This window comes from Ceratotherium simum, chromosome 16, assembly GCF_057802395.1.
Source record: "Ceratotherium simum simum isolate JZ-2026a chromosome 16, ASM5780239v1, whole genome shotgun sequence".
NCBI classification, from domain to species: Eukaryota; Metazoa; Chordata; class Mammalia; order Perissodactyla; family Rhinocerotidae; genus Ceratotherium; species Ceratotherium simum.
In genome coordinates, this window is record NC_141915.1 from 31,611,227 (window position 1) to 31,632,483 (window position 21,257).

Here is a 21,257-nt window from a genome sequence, read left to right on the forward strand (position 1 = left end):
CAGCAGGATAAGGTAGTGTTGTGTATTTCTAAGCTTTTCTGTGTCTTAAAAACACATTAAAAGTCTAAGGCTAAAATTCAAAGGTGCATATTTGCATGGATTCTCCCTTTCTTATAAGAACATCTTCCTTTGCATAATTTTCCTGAAGGGTAAAATAGCCTCCCATAATAACGTCAGGGAATGGTGAGCTTGAGGAGTTACAAACTATTCCCATTGGAGAGTCTGCTAAAATTCTCTTTCAACTCGTAGGTGGTGACTCTAATGTCAACAGCAGGTTGGAAAACCAATCAAGAACCATTCACCATTTGGAATTGCCCCTGATTCAGCCCCTGGTTCACCCAGGTATTGGTGTGGTATTATGTCCAAGGATCCAGAATGTTCAAATCTTTCCCAATAAGTCACCTCTTCTCTCAAAGAGTTCCCAAGGCCCAATGAAAATCAGAGTTTTGCTTTATTAATGGCTACCTTCTGTAATCCCCATGCAGAGATCTGATGAAAGACAAGGAGAGAGCATGAAGTTTTGCTTATATCTGGAGACAGAAGTGGGGGGATTCTACCCATCCCTCTCCCCTCACTCTCCCAAATCTAAATCTTGGGACCAGCATTCTCATACTGCCTCATACCACATGCTCATCCTGAGAGAGAAGCAAGGAGAGGGAGAACTGAGGATCCAACATATCTATCCAGTTGTGTGCTCAGGGAAGATGGAAAAGAAGAGAGAGAGAGACAGCTGGCCTCGGTCCGTGGCAGGAAGGAGAGGAATGCCACACATGGGTGCTCAGCTCTAAGACATGGTGGCCCTTCCCACTAGTAAAATATGGCTCAGTAGGTGTTCTGGGTTCAATAATTGTTCTATCAACCATTCTGGTACCTAGTCCTCCCTGAGGGGAGAGGTAGAAGTGTGGAAGAAGAAAGCAGAATAGTCCTGTAATCCTGAAGTAAAGAAGCTCAAGATGCAATCTGGATTATGATCCCACTTGCAGGAATGGTTGTGGAAGCTTCTCATCCATTGAGGTAAATCTGCTATCATGGAGTTAAATCTGTACCTCCCTCTGAAAGGCCAAACTTTCTCTGAGCCCAGCCTGGCTAAACACAGAATTTTCCCAGTAATGCCAGGCTCTAAGTATTTTAGTAGGTCAACAGCATAGAAAGAACAGCCCCTGGGAAAGAACTCTCTGCTCCTTACCAAACTCTTTGATTAGATCTGTGAAAGGACAAAGACAGAACGTAGGCAGTCCCTTCTCACAGTGCCAGACATTTAGACAGAAATGTAAGAAGTCAAGGTCTCTTCAGTCCATCATTTACTTCGTCTAAACAGAAGATGTGAACCCCTGTAGGCTAGTTTCACACTGTCTACCGGCATGTCACGGTGACTACTGGCATGGTAACACAGCCCAAAGCTCAGACCAGACCTGATTGCACATCACTGGGAAACCTTTTGTAAGCAACCTGTGGCCTTTCTCTGCCAGAGGAACTTCTTGGCTCTGCTCAGGGGACTGCATGACTCCTAAGAGGCCACTAATTTAAAAATGAGGGAGGGAGTCTTAAAATGGGCATTGCTTTTGTCTTAAGATATTCTTTTTTTCTCACTCATTCCTTTCTGTTTACATTGCTTCTCATCTCTAGAGCACTCTCCTGCCTCTCAATCCCAGAATTCCCTAAGCACCAAGCTAGATGCTCCCCATACATCAGTGGTTCTCAAAGTACGGTTCCTGGGCCAGTACCTCCAGCATCACTTGGCGACTGGCTAGAAATAAAATACAAAAAAAAAAGAAGAAGAAGAAAATATATAATACAAACACTCATGTCCACACCAGACCCACTGAATCAGAAACTGGGAGTGGAGTCTGGATTCCAGATTTTAACAGGCCCTGCAGGAGATTCTGATGCATGCTCAATCTTGAGAACCACTCTACCACATATCATTTCATTCAAGGATTGTTGAGAGCTCAACAGTTCTGAAAGGTAAGTATTATCCTTGTTTTGCAAATGAGGAAACTGAGATTTCAAATGAAAAAGTAGCTGACCAACATCACCTGGCTAGTAAGTGGGGTGTGGCCCCTGGCCACTCTCCAACCTCAGTTTCACCTCAGTCCTATGGCCTCTGGTTCTTCCTGGAAAACAAGGCAAGCTCAGCCTGGCTCAGAGACTTAGCACTCGGCATTCCCTCTACTGCAGTGGTTTCAAACCCAGCATGCTCATTTGAATCTCCTGGGAAGCTTTAAGATTAAAAATAAAAACAACAAGAGTGACATCAGTATCATAGCAGAGTGAGTTGTTTCCTTTGTTTCTCCCCTCTAAGTTAAAACTAAACATTCGCTATCTAACGGAGGATTCCTCACTCAAGAGAACAGGACACCTGCGAGATCCACACAGCTACACATCTGCAGGTGGGTGCACTGGATCTCCGGGAAGCAGTGGAACTAAGTGAGTGGACTCTTCTGCCTCCCCAGCTGCAGTGATCCAGGTCACGGATCCTCACACAGGAGCCATCTCAACTGAGTGGTGGCAATTGCAGCCCAGCCCACATGCAAATGCTTTCAGAGTGATAGCCTGGCCCTTGGGTGTACACACCTATTGTGGCAGCCCCATGTGTGGGAATGCTCCCACACAAAGATGCCCCACGTGCTGAAGGCAGTGGCTCAGCCCACACAAAGAAGCCCTGCCCACATGAGCAAGACCTGCTGAGTGGCAGCAGCCAGCCCATGCTAATGCAGAGCAGCTTGACTGGCACAACTATAAGCAACTGAGGCAGGAAGAAAAAACATAGCCCCTGCTCCCCCTGCCCCTAAAGCAGTGACAGGTAGAATTTGTGACCAAAAGCACAGGAACGACAGCAGAACCTGTACCCCAGTCCCCAGTGTGGGCAACACTGACACCACGTCCACCAGCAGCAGGGGCTGTACACAAGTCCCACCCCAGGCCCCCGCCAGCTACAGTCACACTTGTGAACCCAGCACCCCTGACAGCAGTGTACCCAGGACCCCAAGACAACCCAGGAACAGCAGTGCAGGTAGTGCATGGGACAGCAACATCCGAGTCTGTGGAGATTCAGTGGAGGAGCACAAGACCCCATTGACCAGAACCAAAGTAACCAAAGCTGTACCCAAATGAGAAAAGGTGATTACTACCACAAATGCACTGGCAGAGGGTCAATGTGTCAAACACCATGAAGAACTAGAGTAACACTGCAGAGCAGAAGGAAAATGACAACTCTCCAGAAACCAAACGTGAAGTTACAGAAGACTACAATGTAACTGACAGAGAATTCAAAATAGCTATCATCAAGAAACTCAACACGTTACAAGAAACTTCAGAAAGACAGCCAACGAGCTCAGGAATAAAAATAATGACCAGAAGGAACACTTCACCAAAGAGATTGAAGCTCTAAAAAAAAAAAACCAAACAGAAATTGAAGAACACAATTAAAGAGATAAAAAATAACATAGAAAGCATAAAAACTAGAGTACATTTTATGAAGGAGAAAATTAGTGACCTTGAAGATAAAAACCTAGAAATGCTTCAGGTGAATGAGGAGACAGAACTAATATTTTAAGAAAATAAAGAAATTCTTTGAGAAATAGCTGACTCAATTAGGAAAAGTGACATAAGGATTATAGGTATCCCAGAGGGAGAAGAGAGGAGAAAGGAGCAGAGAGCTTATTCAAAAAAATGATAGCTGTGAACTTCCCAAACCTGGGGAAGAAACTAGACATAAAGTACATGATGCCAATAGAACTCTGAATTAGATCAATGCAAAAAGAACTTCTTCAAGGCATATAATATTTAACCTGTCAAAAGTCAATGACAAAGAAAAAATATTAAAGGCAGCAAGAGACAAGAAGATAACCTACAAAGGAACCCCAATCAGCTTTCAACAGATTTCTCAGCAGAAACCTTACAGGCTAGGAGAGAAGGGAATGATATATACAAATTACTGAAAGACAAAAACTATCAGCCAAGAATACCCTATCCAGTGAAATTATCCTTTAGGTATGACAGAGAAATAAAAGCTTTCCCAGAGAAACAAAAGCTGAGGGAGTTCTTCACCACTAGACCTGCCTTACAAGAAATGATGAAGGGAGCCCTCCTACTTGAAACAAAAAGGCAAAGGTTTACAAAGATTTGAGCAAGGAAATAAATATACAGATGAAATCAGAAAATTGCAGGTCTCTATCAGAACAGGAAATCAAACAATTATAACATAAAAGATAAAGGAAAAGAAAGAATAAAATAACTATAAACACTTAAATTTAGTCACAAACTCACAACACAAAACAGAATAATTTGTGACAACAATAAAACAAAAGAGGAAGACGAAAGAGATGGAACCTGCTTAGGCTAATGGAGACAAGAGACTATCAGAAAATGAACTATCTTATCCATGAGATCTTTTATACAAAACTTATGATAACCAATACAAAAATCAGAGCAGAGCCACAAATCATAAATAAAGAGAAAACTGAGAAAACCATCATAGAAAACCACCAAACTGAAATGGCAGTCAGAAATACAAGGGAAAAGAAACAATGGAAATATAGAACAATTGGAAAACAAGAGACAAAATGGCAGTATTAAGCCCTCACATATCAATAATCACTCTAAATGTAAATGGATTGAATTCACCAATCAAAAGACACAAAGTGGCTGGATGGATTGAAAAACAAGACCCAACAACATGCTCCCTCCAGGAACACATCTCAGCTCTAAAGATAAACAGTGTCAGAGTGAAGGAATGGAAGATGATATTCCAAGAAAATGGCAAGTAAATAAAGCGGGTATATGGAGCAAGCCTCGTGGTGTGTTAGTCGAGCTCACGCACTCCAATTCAGCGGCCTAGGGTTCACAGCTTCAGATCCTGGGTGCAAGCCTACGCACCACTGATCAAGCCATGCTGTGGTGGCATCCCCTATACAAACAGAGGAAGATGGGCACAGATCTTAGCTCAGGGCTAATCTTCCTCAGCAAAAAGAGGAACATTGGCAATAGATGTTAGCTCAGGGTGGATCTTCCTCACCAAACAACAACAAAAAAAGAAAGCGGGTATAGCCATACTTACATCAGACAGAGCAGACTTCAAGATAAAAAAGATAATGAGAGACAAAGGGGCAGTATTTAATGATAAAAGGGACATTCCACCAAGAGGACATAAGACATTAATATATATATACCTAACACAGGAGTACTAAAGTATATAAAGCAATGATTAACAGCCCTGAATGGAGAAATTAAGAGCAAAACAATAATAGTAGGGTACCCCAAACCCCACTTACATCAACGGATAGATCATCCAGAAAGAAAGTCAACAAGGAAACAGTGGCCTTAAATGAAATACTAGACCAGATGGACGTAATAGATATATATGGAACACTTCATCCAAAACCAGAAGAGTACATATTCTTCTCAAGTGCACATGGAACATTCTCAAAGATAGACGCTATGTTGGGAAACAAGGCAAGCCTGAACAAATTTAAGAAGATTGAAATCAATCAAGCATCCTTGTTCAAATACAATGCTATGAAACTAGAAATCAACTACAAGAAAAAACCTGGGAAACTCACAAATATGTGGACACTATACAATATGCTACTGAAAGACCATTGGATCAATGAAGACATCAAAGGAGAAATCAAAAAATACCTGGAGACAAATGATGATGAAAACACAATGTACCAACTCTTATGGGATGCAGTAAAACGGTACTATGAGGGAAATTTATAGCAATAGAGTCCTACCTCAACAAACAAGAAAAATGTCAAATAAGGACCCTTCAACTACACCTAGCAGAACTAGAAAAAGAAGAACAAAGCCCAAAGTCAGCAGAAGAAAGGAAATAATAAAAATTAGAGCAGAAATAAATGAAATAGATACTAAAAAAACAATAGAAAGTCTCAATTAAATTAATATCTGGTTCCTTGAGAACAAACAAAACTGACAAACCCTTAGCCAGACTAAGAAAAAAAGAGAGAAGTCCCAAATAAATAAAACTAAAAATGAAAGAGGACAAATTACAATGGATATCACAGAAATGCAAAAGATTATAAGAGAATACTGTGAAAAACTATATGCCAATATATTGGATAACCTAGAAGAAATGGATAAATTCTTAGACTCATACAATCTCCCAAAACTGAAGCCAGAGGAAATAGAGAACCTAAACAGACCAGTCACAAGTAAAGAGATAGAAACAGCAATCAAAAACCTCCCCAAAAAGAAAAGTCCAGGACCAGATGGCTTCTCTGGAGAATTCCACCAATCATTCAAAGAACAGTAAACGCTTATCCTTCCCAAACTATTCCAAAAAATTGAAGAAGACAGAACACTTCCTAACACATTCTATGAGGCCAACATTACCCTGATACCAAAACCAGACAAGGACAACACAACGAGGGAAAATTACAGGCCAATATCACTGATGAACATAAATACAAAAATCCTCAACAAAATATTCACAAATCGAATAGAGCAATACATTAAAAGGATCATACACCATGACCAAGTGGGATTTATACCAGGGACACAGGGATGGTTCGACATCCGCAAATAAATCAATGTGATACACCACAGTAACAAAAAGAGGAATAAAAATCACATGATCATCTCAATAGATGCAGAAAAAGCATTTGACAAGATCCAACATCCATTTATGATAAAAATTCTCAATAAAATGATTATAGAAGGAAAGTACCTCAAGATAATAAAGGCCCTATATGACAAAACCACAGCTAACATCATACTTAACAGTGAAAAACTGAAAGCCATTCCTCTGAGAACAGGAACAAGACAAGAGTGCCCACTTTTGCCACTCTCACACAACATAGTTCTGGAAGGTTTAGCCAGAATAATTAGGCAAGAAAAGAAATAAAAGGGATCAAAATTGGAAAGGAAGGAGTGAAACTCTCACTGTTTGCGGACGACATGATTCTATATATAGAAAACCCTAAAGAATCCATCAGAAAACTATCAGAAATAAACTTCAACTACAGCAAAGCTGCAGGGTAAAAAATCAACCTACAAAAATCAGTTGCATTTCTATATACTAATAACAACCTAGCAGAAAGAGAAGTCAAGAATACAATCCCATTTACAATCGCAACAAAAAGAATAAACTATCTAGGAATAAATTTAACCAAGGAGGTGAAAGACCTACACACTGAAAACTATAAGACAGTATTGAAAGAAATAGAAGAAAACATAAAGAAATGGAAAGATATTCCATGCTCATGGATTGGAAGAATAAACATAGTTAAAATGTCCATACTACCTAAAGCAGTCTACAGATTCAATGGAATCCCAATCAGAATGCCAATGACATTCTTCATGGAAATAGAACTAAGAACCCTAAAATTTCTATGAAACAAGAAAAGACCCCAAATAGCCAAAGCACCCCTGAGAAAAAAGAACAAAGCTGGAGGTGTCACAATCCCTGACGTCAAAATATACTACAAAGCTGTAGTAATGGAAACAGCTTGGTACTGGCAGAAAAACAGACACACAGATCAATGGAACAGAATTGAAAGCCGAAAAATAAAACCACACATCTACACACAACTAATCTTTGAGAAAGGAGCCCAGAACACACAATGGAGAAAGGAAAGTCTCTTCAATAAATGGTGCTGGGAAACCTGGACAGGCACGCACGAGAGAATGCAAGTAGACCATTATCTTACACCATACATAAAAACTAACTCAAAATGGATTAAAGACTTGACTATAACACCTGAAACCATAAAACTCCTGGAAGAAAATATAGGCAGTGCACTCTTTGACATCAGTCTTAGCAGTATCTTTTCAAACACCATGTCTACTCAGGCTAGGGAAACAAAAAAAAAATAAACAGATGAGACTCCATCAGACTAAAAAGCTTCTGCAAAGCAAAGGAAACCATGAGCAAAAAGAAAAGCCAACCCACCAATGGGGAGAAAATATTTGCAAATCACATATCCAACAAGGGGTTAATTTCCAAAATACATAAAGAACTCACACAACTAAACAACAAAAATTAAACAACCCAGTCAAAAAATGGGCAGAGGATATGAACACACATTTTTCCAAAGAAGATATACAGATGGTCAACAAGCACATGAAAAGATGTTCAGTATCACTAATAAGTAGAGAAATGCAAACCACAACTACAAGGTGATATCGCCTCACGTTCAAATGGCTATAGTTAACAAGACAAAAAATAACAAATGTTGGAGAGGATGTGGAGAAAAGGGAACCCTCATACACTGCTGGTGGGAATGCAGCCTGTGCAGCCACTATGGAAAATACTATGGTGATTTCTCAAAAAATTAAAAACAGAAATACCATATGATCCAGCTATCCCACTACTGGGTATTTATCCAAAGAACATGAAATCAACAATTCAAAGAGATTTATGCATCCCCATGTTCATCACAGCATTATTCACAATAGTGAAGATGTGGAAGCAACCCAAGTGCCCAACAATGGATGAATGGATGAGAAGATGTGGTATATATATACAATGGAATACTACTCAGCCATAAAAAAAGACAAAATCATGCCATTTGCAACAACATGGATGGACCTTGAGGGTATTAGGCTAAGCGAAACAAGCAAGACAGAGAAAGACAAACACTGTATGATTTCACTCATATGTGGAAGATAAACAAACACATGGACAAAGAGAAGACATTAGTGGTTACCAGTGGGGAAGGGTGTGAGGGGGAGGGCAAGAGGGGTAAAGGGGCACATATGTATGATGACAGATAAAAACTAGACTATTGGTGATGAACATGATGCAGTCCATACAGAAACCGATATATAAGAATGTACCCTTGAAATTACACAATGTTATAAACCAATATGACCTCAATAAAATAATTATTTTAAATAAATACATAAATGATGTACAAGGCCACACAAACAAACAATAACAAAACCCATTTTATTTTGAAGCACTTCAAACATACACAAATGTAGAGAGAACAGAGTAGTCAACCTCCACATGAAAACGGAACTTTTCAAAAGGACTATCCAATCCCCCCCACAGGTCACTTCAATCTGAGACTCTAGGGTTGGGCTCGGTGACGCTAAGGTGCATGAGCTTTGAGAAACACTCTCTGGTACATTTCTCCTCCAGATATCTGCATGACTCAATCTCTCACCTCACTTCTATCTCCACTCAAATGTTCCCTCCATGGAGAAGCTTACCAAACTCCCTTATCTAAAGGACATCACATCACCCCTGGCTACCCCTGCCATACCATCTCTCCGTCCCTTCATCCCACTTTACTTTCTTCATAGCCTTTCTCACTGAACATTTTCCTGTATACTATGGGTTTAGTCTCATCAATGAATATGATTCATTGTTTGAGAAGCTCTTTCACAGAAGCAGCAGCTCCATCTTCCTGTTCCCTGCTTATCCCCAGCTGCCTGCATGAGGAATAGCACCTGGGAGGCATTTGATGAATATTTCCTAAACGAATAAAGGAATGATAGTGGTGCAGAGCTGAGACGTTAATCTGTCTCCAAAACCCACCCTCTCCCCAAGATGCCACGTGGCAGCTCTGGAATACTTTTGCTGAACCTCCAGAAAGAGAATATAGTTCTTAACTTGAAGCAAGCTGTATATTTGATATTGAGTTTATCAAATTCCTAGACTGGGTCATGTCTAGTTACTAGTTATGAGGTCTTGTGGTGCTCCCTCAACAACTCTGAGTCTCATTTCCATCTGTAAAATAAGAAAATAAGCCTGTCCCTGCCTGTCTTCCAGATTTGTTGAGAGAGATAAGTGAAAACTTATATGTGACAGCATTTTCTAAATTAAAGCACCATGTAAAGCTAAGTTATTACCATTACAACCTGGTAATGGTTGTAATGGGGAGGAAAAAAAGAGAAGAAGAGCAGACGGAAACAGAGTAGGCAAAGAAAGTAGAAAAAAGAAAGGAAAGGAAAAGATGATGGTGTTGGACAGAATTATTTTGAAGAAACTTTCTAAAGAAGTTAGAAGTTCATAGAAGTCTAAAATTCTATGATTTAATAGAAAAAGAGAAATGAAAAAGTACCAAAATACTGTATATGAAAAGTAGTAATTTCTCCAAGAACAAGATTCAGAATTATTTTTCTCTACTAAGAAGCCACAATATTTTCTTTACTTTAAAATATAATGTATTGTTATATTGAAAACTCTTTCAAGTGCCTCTACACTTATTTCAGTTGTTTCAAAACATGTAATAATAACTTTGTCACATCATCATTTACATCATGATCACAGCTCACTACAGCTTCTTAGCCAATCATGGACGGCTACACATGATCCACACACATATCAGGTCATTCCTCAGGGAACAGCCAGCCTGGTGGACTAGATAAAAGCCACTGTAAACTCTGTTTACCCTGAAAAGGGGGGACTGTCCGATTCTTCCTATCTTATAAATTCCAAATGGTAAATCCTGATGAAGCAGCTAATATGCTTTGTATGCAAGCCATGTTGGACTGGCTTTACCACGATTGAAATAGTCATCCATTGAATACGCCCCTTCCCCAAGTCGTGGTAAATACTTTGATAAAGAGGGCTCTTTTTGTGCAGGCACCACAGGTACCCTTACTGCTATCCAAAAAAGCCTTATCAGATTACCTGTCTCAGCTTCCTCTTATGGGTCTTACACTAGCCAAGAAAATTAGAGTAATTAATCTGAAAATGGAGAGAGAGAGAGGGCAGAATAGAGGGACTCATTCCAGTAGAGTGGAAGTCTTTAGATGGTTATTAAAAAATAGAATGAATGAAGTGGATTTCCATGGGGTTTAAGTAAAGGTGTTAATGCAGCACTATCAAAAGTTGGGTGGACCTACTGCTGGTCCCTAAAATTAAAGGGCCCCAAACCAGTCCACTCTATTGACCCCAGTTGGAGGAATTTAAAAAGCCAGAAGGCAAAGATTGCAATGAGAAACTTGACCTGGAAACGCCTGGGGCAATGGTCAAGCAGATTAAGCCATATGAAGATTGACAGAGAGGCTAGGGTCTTCTGGTCTGACCCCTACTCGGGGACCCAAGGCCATAAGCACATGTCTGGGAAAATGGCTGGGGTGGGGGTGGAAGAAGATACAAGTAACGGCAACAACATGCGTGGTGGATTAGACAACACTGGTCCACAAGACAGAAGGGGATTAGGGGAGACAGGTGCAGGTCTGGGCATAGCGTGGGACAAGCTGAATTCACCTCTGAGCAGAGCGGTATTCAAAAGAAAAGACTGTCTGGAGATTAGAGGGAACTCTCTTCCAGGAGGAGAGTAAAGGAAGGGTGTAAACCTGGGAAGAAAATGAGGCTTAGCAAAGTGGGTCAGGCAGCAAATAATGCTGGATAATGCTAGAACCCAGGAAGGGTTCTAGGAAAGGGCTCTTACCCAGACCCAATAGGGCCTCTTAACGTTTTAGTACAGATGGAAAAGAAAGTGACCACGGGGCAATGAGCCTCCATCCCAGCTGCTGAGGCTCGACGGCACATCTACGGGAATCTTATGGCCCTCCAAATTTATGGAAGTTCTCTCGGAGCGCTTCTAATTTACATCAATGTACCATGACTACCCTCCTTCCCAGAACAGGTTGAAATGAGTCATATCTTCTCTAGAGTCATATCTTCTCTATAGTCATATCTTTTCATAGTGATAGAAACTACTCAGAACACCACTCATGTCCTCCCCACAGGAGGGACGTGGGCCCCGCTCCAGAACAATACACAATACAAAGCCAGTCACTCTGTCTCACTCACAGGCAGTGGATAATCTGGGACAAAAGGCACAAAAGCAAAAAAGCACAGGCCAGTGTGAGGAGGGAGGTGGTGTGGTCCGGGTTGCATGGATGATGTTGTAAGGAGACATATGGGTGAGTCATGCGAGATACAGCTGGAGATGTGAGTTGGGACCGAAATAGCTCAGTGGAGCCCACCTGGCAGCACCTGCCTTCTTTCAGAGGCAATGCAGGAGCGTGTTTACGGCACACGTTTGGAGCTGGACAACTGAGGTCCGATCCCAGTTCGAATCTCAAGCAATCAACTTAACCCTTGCATATATTCCTTTCCATATAGCTACAAAGGTGGTAATCATAGTACCTTACATTACGGTTGAGGTGAGGGCTGAGTAAGTCAATACATGTAAAGCACTTAAACAATGTCTGGAACACAAGAAAGCAGGAAATGTGTTAGGTATTACAATGGTTGTTATTATTATTAATTCTGTAATCAACAGTGCACTGAAAGGGAAGCAGTAAGATCACAGCTTCTCTTTCAGGGGCTTGATTGCCTGTAATGTATAGGATGGAAGGGATCAGAGAGGGGGAAGGCCTCTAGTGGGAAGGGACACTAGTTAAGAGGTCACTGCAATTCTGGGTGAGAGGTGCCACCCAGAGCGCCAAACATAAAGGAAAGAAAGGGAAGGGAACTGGCCAGATGTCAGACATGTCTGAGCAGTCCAACTGACAAAACCTGGCAAACACCTGGATGCAGCTGATAAGGAAAATGAAACTGTCAGAGAGAAGATAAAAGGATTCTGTCTGAAAACATGTCCATTTTTGCACCAAGGAATTGCAATTACACTAGGGAATTAATTCTGTCTGCTCTAGACTGTGCGCCTCTCGTTCATCTTCTTATACCCCATGGCCCTGGTCCACACAGGCATTCAGAGCTCCTCCCTGCTCTAACTCTGGACTACTCTGGTCCTCTGCCAGGAAACCTTGATTGCACTTACCTTGCCTAAAGGCGACTTTTAACCTATTTGCCATGCAACTACTACCACACAGAGGGCAACTGATGACAGGGTTCAGGTGCAGGGCCACCCTTCCACCTAGATGGCTACCTGCTTCCAAAGGCCTCCAAGAGCGCCCCACGACTTGCTTAATAACCCACTCCACTCCTCCTCCGCTTTCTCCCTGAAGCTTCAGACTAAAGTTATTAAGTGCAACTTACAAGGAAGGGGCAGCAGCCAAAAGAAGCAAGTCACTAAAATGACTAGAGACGATAGTGGGTCCTTTCGGCAACACTCCTGCCCACACACCCTGCACACTCAGTCTCTGAAAAGTCCAGACTCTTTCACACCTATATTCAAACCCTAGGATACTCTTCCCCCTGCCCCCCGCCCGAAACACACACCATTGGCATCCACCCTGGAGGGGCATCCATGTCTCCTAAGGCAGGTGCATGGGGCTAAGAACCAGCAAACCCACTTTTTTACCTTTATCATTAATTTCTAAAAAAACCGCTTCCCCCATTGGGCCTCAGAACTGAGGCTGAATTCAGATGACCGCCCAACTCCTCAGGATCTGCCCCGGGCACGTCAGCGGGAGGCATCGCCCCTGCGCTCGCTGTCCCAGCTCCAGAAGACCTGCCCCGGTCCTGACTCCGCGGCCACAGCCCCACACTCCCCGCGGGGACGGTGGCCCCGGCGCCCCGCGGTCCTCCAGCGGGCCGGCCGCTACCTGGTCCCGCAGCCGGTAGATGCTAATGCCCATGGCCTCCACCAGCAGCTCCCATCCGGCGACGGCCAACACGGGATGCCTGAGCTCGGCGCAGGCCTCCCGGAATTGCTCCTCCGAGAACCCTCCGGCCGCCCCGGCCATCCCTCTGCAGCCGCGGCTCCTCGGCCCAACAGGCTCGGTTTGGGTTCCCGAGCGCGGCAAGAGGGTCCAGCGTGATTGGCAGGGAACGGAGCAGTGATAGGGGAGATAGCGGGATTCATGTGGAAGGAGGACGCTGGAGGGAGGTGGAGCCAGCAAGAGGCGGGTCTAGAAAACTGGGCGGGGCCGAGCAAGAGATGGGGCTGATAGAAAAGAAGTAAAACTAGAGAGAAATTGGACTTGATCTGGGAAAAGATGGAGGGGCTGGGGAAGTGGGGAGGCTTTCAGACGGAAGAGAAAAGACGCTAATGTCATCTCAGAAACGTCTCCGTTGCCCCTGTCATACTCCGCCCCACCCGCACACCTTCCGAACCTGCTTGGGTGTCTCTTTTTTACCTTCTCTGAAGAAGGTAAGGAAAGTCTCTGAGCGCTTTGGGAGACTTGGGAGGTGAGATGGACAGAAATTCTTGAAAATCTCAGGGGTCAGATGCAAGAACTATATTTCAATATAATTTCTATTCTTTCTGTTATGCATTGAAAACTTTATTCTGAGAAGGAGGTCCATGGAATTCACCAGAAGGCCAAAGGGGTCCATGGCACAAAAACAGTTAAGGAACCTAACCCATAATGGATCTACAAGGTAATTTGCCACCCTGGAGGGTGAGAGATGATCTAAAAGATAGCATGGTATCCACCCAGGATTTCTGCAACTTGCATGATTTAGATCTTTGTGCAACTCAAAGATCTTTTTATTCCCTCAGGTCCCTTGAGTGTTACTGTATTTCCTACCAGCAGACTGTACTGGGCTTTGAATAAAGTAGGTAGTTTAAACATCAAAACAATGTAACACCCCGTGGGTGCCAATAAATTCTGGAAACCCATGTTTCTTAATCTGTAAAATGGGTTAAGAATTGTGCAGCCAGTTACAATAGAGGAGGGGACTACATAAAATAAACATAGAACAAGTTTACACAATGCCTATCAAAGTAAGTGTTCAGTAAAAATGTCCTCTCCTTTTACATTACTATATTGAAATATTTCTCCTTCTGGGCTTGAAAGAGAGCCTTGAAGTTGACGGCAAACTTTATGTTTCTGCCCGTTTCCAGGAAGAGAAATAAGATCGGATTCAGCAGCATAGATAAGTTACATCTTTATTCAGTTGAACGTTGGTTCTGTTTTGTTTTATGAGGATGGGAGGAGGGATGTGGTATTTTCCTAGGCTAAATGCACAAGAGATTAGAAACATACTTTCCTACTGTTTTTATAATGCTTCTTAAGTTTTCTCTTCTTTATAAAAACTATGTTATATTTAAACTAAAATTCAATTGCTTAAAAAAGCAATTTCATCAAAAACCATTGGCTATGAAGTATTTTCAAATATCTTCAAGGCATCCCGTTATAAATGTGTGCTTTGATGACGCTGCACCTTTATCACTGTATAGCAATAGATTAATGAAGATAAGAGCATAAACGGCATCATGCAAGATAGAGGATAAGAGTATAAATGGCATTATGCAAGATATAAGGCAGGAGATTGAAATTGTATTTATTGCATGTGTTTAAAGGTGTGTTTACCTACTAAATTCAGAAGGTAAATACATATATATTGGGGTATGTTGAGATGTATACCCATGTTTATTTTATTACAGTTAATGAAGGAAAGAATTCTTTCCTTCATTATATAGTTATTTTGCGCAATCTCAGAATTCTAGAACAGGCTTGGAAAGAGGTCTAGAAAAGCCTATTCTCCTTCAGGACTTGACTATTATAATAAGCCTGCCTGTTTCTTTGTGAAAACACCCTCTAGAGAAGCTTCCAGCAACATGAGAGCTGAAGTTCTTGGCCTCAAACATAGAAATGCTGGATAAAATATACCAAAAATTGTCTTAAATCTATAGTTTCCCTGTTTAGAAAGGGCAAGGTCAGAGTTTTCTTTAGGACGTAGATAAGAGGTACTGATTAATTTTAGTCTCCTGTGCATGTTAAAATTTAATGGAATGAACTCTCAAAATGCAATAATAAGAAAACAAACAAACCAATAAAAATTGGCAAAAGATTTAAACAGACATTTCACCAAAGAAGATATACTGGTGGCAAATAAGAACATTAAAAGCTACTCAACATCATCCGTCATTAGAGTAAGGCAAATTAAAATCACAGTGAGGTACCACTATTCACCTATTAGATTGACTAAAATTAAAAAGATTGATCAAAGCAAGTGTTGGCAAGCATGTGGAAGAAACAGAACTCTCATACATTGCTGGTAGGAGTGTAAATGGTACAAACACTTTGGAAAACTGTTTGATAATTTCTTAAAAACTGAAACATACACCTACCATACAGTCTAGCCAGTCCATTCCTAGGTATTTACCCAAGGGAAAAAAATAGCATTGTTACCGGACACAAACACAGGTTTTTGGGCCGGCCCCGTGGCTTAGCGGTTAAGTGCGCGCGCTCCGCTACTGGCGGCCCGGGTTCGGATCCCAGGTGCGCACAGACGCACCACTTCTCCGGCCATGCTGAGGCCGCGTCCCACATACAGCAACTAGAAGGATGTGCAACTATGACATACAACTATCTACTGTGGCTTTGGGGGAAAAAATAAAGGAGGAAGATTGGCAATAGATGTTAGCTCAGAGCCGGTGTTCCTCAGCAAAAAGAGGAGGAATAGCACGGATGTTAGCTCAGGGCTGATCTTCCTCACAAAAACAAAAAACAAAAAAAAAACACAACACAGGTTCTTTTACCTGCCACAGAAGATGGGCCAAACAAAATTGGAACGCCAGGCTTATGGCAAGGAAAGAGTTTTTATTTCGAGTGATGTCAGCCAGGAGAAGAGGGTAAGCCCTCATATTGTCTCTCTGGAAAGATGGGAGGCAAGGGGTTTTAAAGGTTGTGAGGAATGTGGCTGCTTGCAGGGAGGGGGAGCCTGTGGCCTTGCTGGTTGGCGCTTCCCCACCAGCCTTCCTTTGGCCTTGTGAGGCTGCTGGCAGGGAGGAGGGTGGTGAGATCAGGGAATCCGCAGGTGGGTGTCCTTGGTCGTCTGCCCCCTGTGATGGGTGGTGGATTCTGGCGCCAGGAAGCTGGGGAGTTGGGGTCTGGGGAGCCTCAGCTTCTTGATATCGTGTGGGTATCAGTTTCCCTGTAATAAATCTCAAAACTGGTAAGTAGGCACAACTTCAGTGTGAGCCAAGCGTGAGGCCACCTGGGCTTTTAACAATTTGTGACTTCTATTTGCCTGGTGTGTATGGGGCATACAAAGGTTAAAGAGACCAATATATACGTATGAAGGAAACTAGAGAAGCAGGGAAGGCGATGGCTGTTTTTGGTTTTGACTCCATATACGCTGGGTTTAATGTAGGGAACAGATATCAGGGCAGCATCAGCATTGTCCACACACAGTCTTATGCGCAAATGTTCATAGGAGCATAATTTGTGACAACAAACTGGAAACAACCTAAATGACCTTCAATGGGTGAATTGATAAAACAAATTGTGATATATCTATCAATGAGGTACTACTCCCCAATAAAATTTTAAATGATTAAAATGTGAGTATGAGTGTGTGCATATTATATAAGACATTATATAATTATGTTATACAATATGTATTATGGAATGCATGCAATTTAGGATAAATAATTCTATTTAGGAGTGAAATAGCATGATACTGTGATTTATATTCAAATAGTTCAGTAAAAAAAAATTGTGTCATTGATATATAGATAGAAAAAGAAGCAAAACTGACAAAATATAAACATTGGATGAATTTAGGTGAAGGGTTGGCATATTTTTATTGCTCTGTTCCTTCAACTTTTCTGCATATTTGAAATTATTCAAAATAGAAATTTTGAGAAAACATGTCCTATATGTGTTTATAGGACATGTGACTAAAATATAATTACTCAGAAAATATAGAGGTGAATGTATGGTAAATACACACAAGAAAACCCTAAAAAAAAGAAAGCTGGTGGTATGGTTCTAAAAGTATCAGACAAAATAGACTTTATGGCAAGAAAAAATTAATACAAAGAAGTTCATGAGTTAATGATAAAGAACACAACTCTTCAAGAAATCTGAATACTTAAATTTATACTCCTTTCACAACATAATCTCAAATGTGTAAGGCAGGAATCATCGTCAGTACGTACAAGGAGGAATCAGCAAATTCACAATCACAGTAGAACATATTAAGGCTCTTTCTAGGAAATACATTGATCAATCAGACAAAAATTGGTAAAGATATGGAGGACTTGAGGATATAATTCATATGCTTAATCTAAGGGTCGTTTATAGAACCCCATACCCAGTATAGAACACACATATCATTTGCAAATTGTCATGAGAACACACGTATTATTTGCAAACTTTCATGAAACATTCATTAAAATTGATGATCTTGTAAGCCACGAAGGATGGTTTCAACAAACATGAAAGAATCTATATCATTCTCTGATGACAATGCAGAAAAGAGAGAAGAAAAAAGAAACAAAAATATCCAATACTTGCCTGCCATAGATTTGAAAACTAAAATATAAAAGAAATATACATTTAATCCAGGAACCTAGCCAGCAATTAATTCTCTCCATCAAATTCCTTTCTGCTTAAAATACCTAGAGATTTCTTGTTTTCTGCACTTACTCCTGACTGATACCGTATTCATGGATTAGGATAGTGAATATTTTAAAGATGACCATTCCTGTCAATTCAAACTATAAATGCAATGGGATTTTAATAAAAATTCATTGAGGGTGTTCAAGGAACTTCACACACCAATTCTAAAATTCCTGGGAAAGGTGTAAGAATCAAGAAATTGAAAAAATAGGAAAGCAATTTTTAAAAGTTGGGGGGGGGGGAGAGGAAACCTACCTTATCAGATATTAGGATTTATAATAGACAAAATAGTGTGATATTGACCGAAGTCTAGGGAAAAAAAAATAATAAAACAATGAAACAGCTTCCGTCTAGAAACAAATCCACATGCATCGTGAAACTTGGTATGTGAGAGAGAATGGACAATTTGAAAAATGGTGTTGGAACGATTGACTATCTTTATACAAAAATGAGATTCCTATATCATATCAGACACAAATATAAATTCCAGGTGTATAAAAGAACTAATTGTATAAGGCAAAATGTTGAAATTTGTGGAAGATAATATAGGAGTAAACCTTTATGACCTGAGAGTTTAAAAAAAGATTTCTTATAGGCATAAAACAGCACAAACCATAAAAGAAAAGATTAATTTTTGTCTACATTAAAAAGCAAGAACTCCTGTTCAACTACATACTACAAATGAATTAAAACCCAACACATAGATTGGCAGAAGACATATGTTACCCACAAAGCCGACAAAGGATCAATATTGATGATACACATAAAACTCCTAGAAATCAATAAGAAAAGTCCAAATAATGCAACTGGACATATGAACAGTGAAAAAACCCAAGTGGCATATAAACACATAAAAAGTTGTTCAACTTCTTTAGTAATTGGGGAAATGCAAAATAAATTATACCATTTCATTTATGTACAACTGGCAAAAACTTAAAAATTAGACGTTGGTGAATATATAGGGCAATAAAAGCTCTGACGAAAAATGTTCTGGTTAAAAAGTAAATAATAGTTTGAAAAACAACTTGAAAAGACCTATTTTGGATTTGAGAATACATAAAATTGTCTGGCCCAGACTTCCACTTCTCTGAGCATACCTGACAGAATATTGCCTAAGGATTGGCTTAGTGGCAACAAAATCAGAAACAACATAAATATCCAACAAATAGAGAATAAACAAATAAATAATGGTATAGTCATTACATTTTTTTGAAATTAATAATCTAATTGTACATCATGGATACATCTTGAAAACACCATTGAATGAGGAAAGCAAGTTGCAGAAGGATGCATAGAGTAAGAGACTTTATAGAGTTTATGGACTATACATATAAGATCTGCAGTTTAACAAGTATCTAGACAGGGAGTGAGATGCTATGCCCTACTTCCTGCAGGTCCTCTCTCCCACCCCCACCATTTCCTACAAAGTGATTTTCTCAGAGCTTCTCCGTAATTGGCCTGGGCCATTAGTAGAAAAATCTTTAAGCTTTTCCCAGGGGGACAGAATGGAATAAATTCTTATAGGGAACACTGAAAGTTCCATCTAAACCTTTAACTCCTGATCCCAAAGATGTCTCCTCTAATGCAAAACCTTCTGATTTTGAAGCAGAGCTGGTTCTGCCACCTCCTCAGGAAGTCTTGCTCGGATATGTCTAGTAGATCTCTTTAAAATATACATGTATCAGTTAGCTAATGCTATGTAACAAGCAGCCCTAAAATGCAGTCCTTAAAATAATGTGTTTATTAATGCACACATGCCATCAGCTGGGCATTTTTGCTGCTCTGGCCAGGCTTAGCTTAACTCAACTGGGCTTACTCATGCTTCTGTGGTCAGCTGGTGGGTGGGCAGTGGGCTGGATGAATGCTGAACTAGGATTGCCTCATTCACACATCTGGTGTTGACTGAGGTGGCTGGACCTCTTATCTCTCATCATTCAGCAGGCTGAGACTTGTTGTCATGGTGTCTGAGCAAGATATTAAGAGAGTGACAGAAGCATGCAAAGCCTCTAGAGGCCTAGACTCCACAATGGCACACTGTTACTGTTCGCATTCTACTTGCCAAAAGAAGTCACAGGTTAGCCAGATTCATGGGGTAGAGAAATAGATTTTTTTCTCTTTAGTGAGAGAAAATGCAAAGCCAAACTGCAAAAAGCCAGATACAAGGAGGGGTCAAACATTCTGGCCATTTTTGCAATCCCGACAGGAGGGATACTTACCATCCATCGTTGTGTATCAGTCAGGCTAAGTTACCTTGAATACTGTAACCAGCAACCCAAAAATCTCAGTGGTTTTTTTTTTGTTCATAGCCCAGTCCTATAAAGGCCAGTGTGTGTTGGAGAGAGAAGAATCTTTGTTCCAAGTAATTTTTCAAGGCCCCAGTTTTGAGTCTACCTTCTTCTAAAACCTCAGAGTTACTCTAGAATAGTCCATATGTAACCCTCAGGTGAGGGAGAGAGAATGCATGAAGGATCCAACAGGAGACTGTCTTCATCTTTGAGGCTTCAGCCCAAATTCCAAGGCAACAGAAGTCCCATTCTATAGCCACCAAATTCCATGTTATTCCTCTATACTCCAAAGGGACTGCAAATGCTGTGCTTAGGTCATCTTTCCTTTCTTTCCTTGCCTTTTTTATCCTTCAGAGATGGTAACCTTCATGAGACACTCAGTTTCTTCACACGGGGGAGTGGAAAGAGATCAAATAAGTGTCCCAGAGTCACTATCTGTCTCTGCCAGACCTACTCTAGGTGTGGGCTTGTTTGTGCATCTGAAACTGCCAGCCCTTTGCACTCATGTAATCTATGCCTTCCTCGCATTTGAACATGAGCCAGAGGAGGCCATGTGAGACTGTACTTGGACTCAGCTCCTTCCTGAGCAGAGGGAGCGCCCTCCACCTACTCCATGCTCACTGATCTTTCTAGACACTGTGTTGCTGTGCTTTCCAAGCCACTAACAGCTCCCCAGACTATGAGACCAGATACATTGTGCTTAAACTCCACCTCTGCTATTTGCAGTTAACTGTGTGACCTCTGGTCAGTTGTCTAACCTTTCTGAACCTCAGTTTCCTCCTCTTT

At 41.0% G+C, this 21,257-nt stretch overlaps 1 protein-coding gene across 1 annotated transcript in view; it reads right to left on the bottom strand.

The window, feature by feature from the left end:
- The window catches only part of LOC101392708 (phosphatidylcholine transfer protein-like), a 36,724-nt gene extending 23,109 nt beyond the window's left edge, over positions 1-13,615 (bottom strand). The window contains exon 1 of the mRNA XM_087440945.1: positions 13,435-13,615. Coding sequence (XP_087297071.1) covers positions 13,435-13,575 — 141 coding nt within the window. The 5' untranslated portion in view covers positions 13,576-13,615. The remainder of the gene's footprint in view (positions 1-13,434) is intronic.
- Between the last annotated feature and the right edge of the window lie 7,642 nt (positions 13,616-21,257).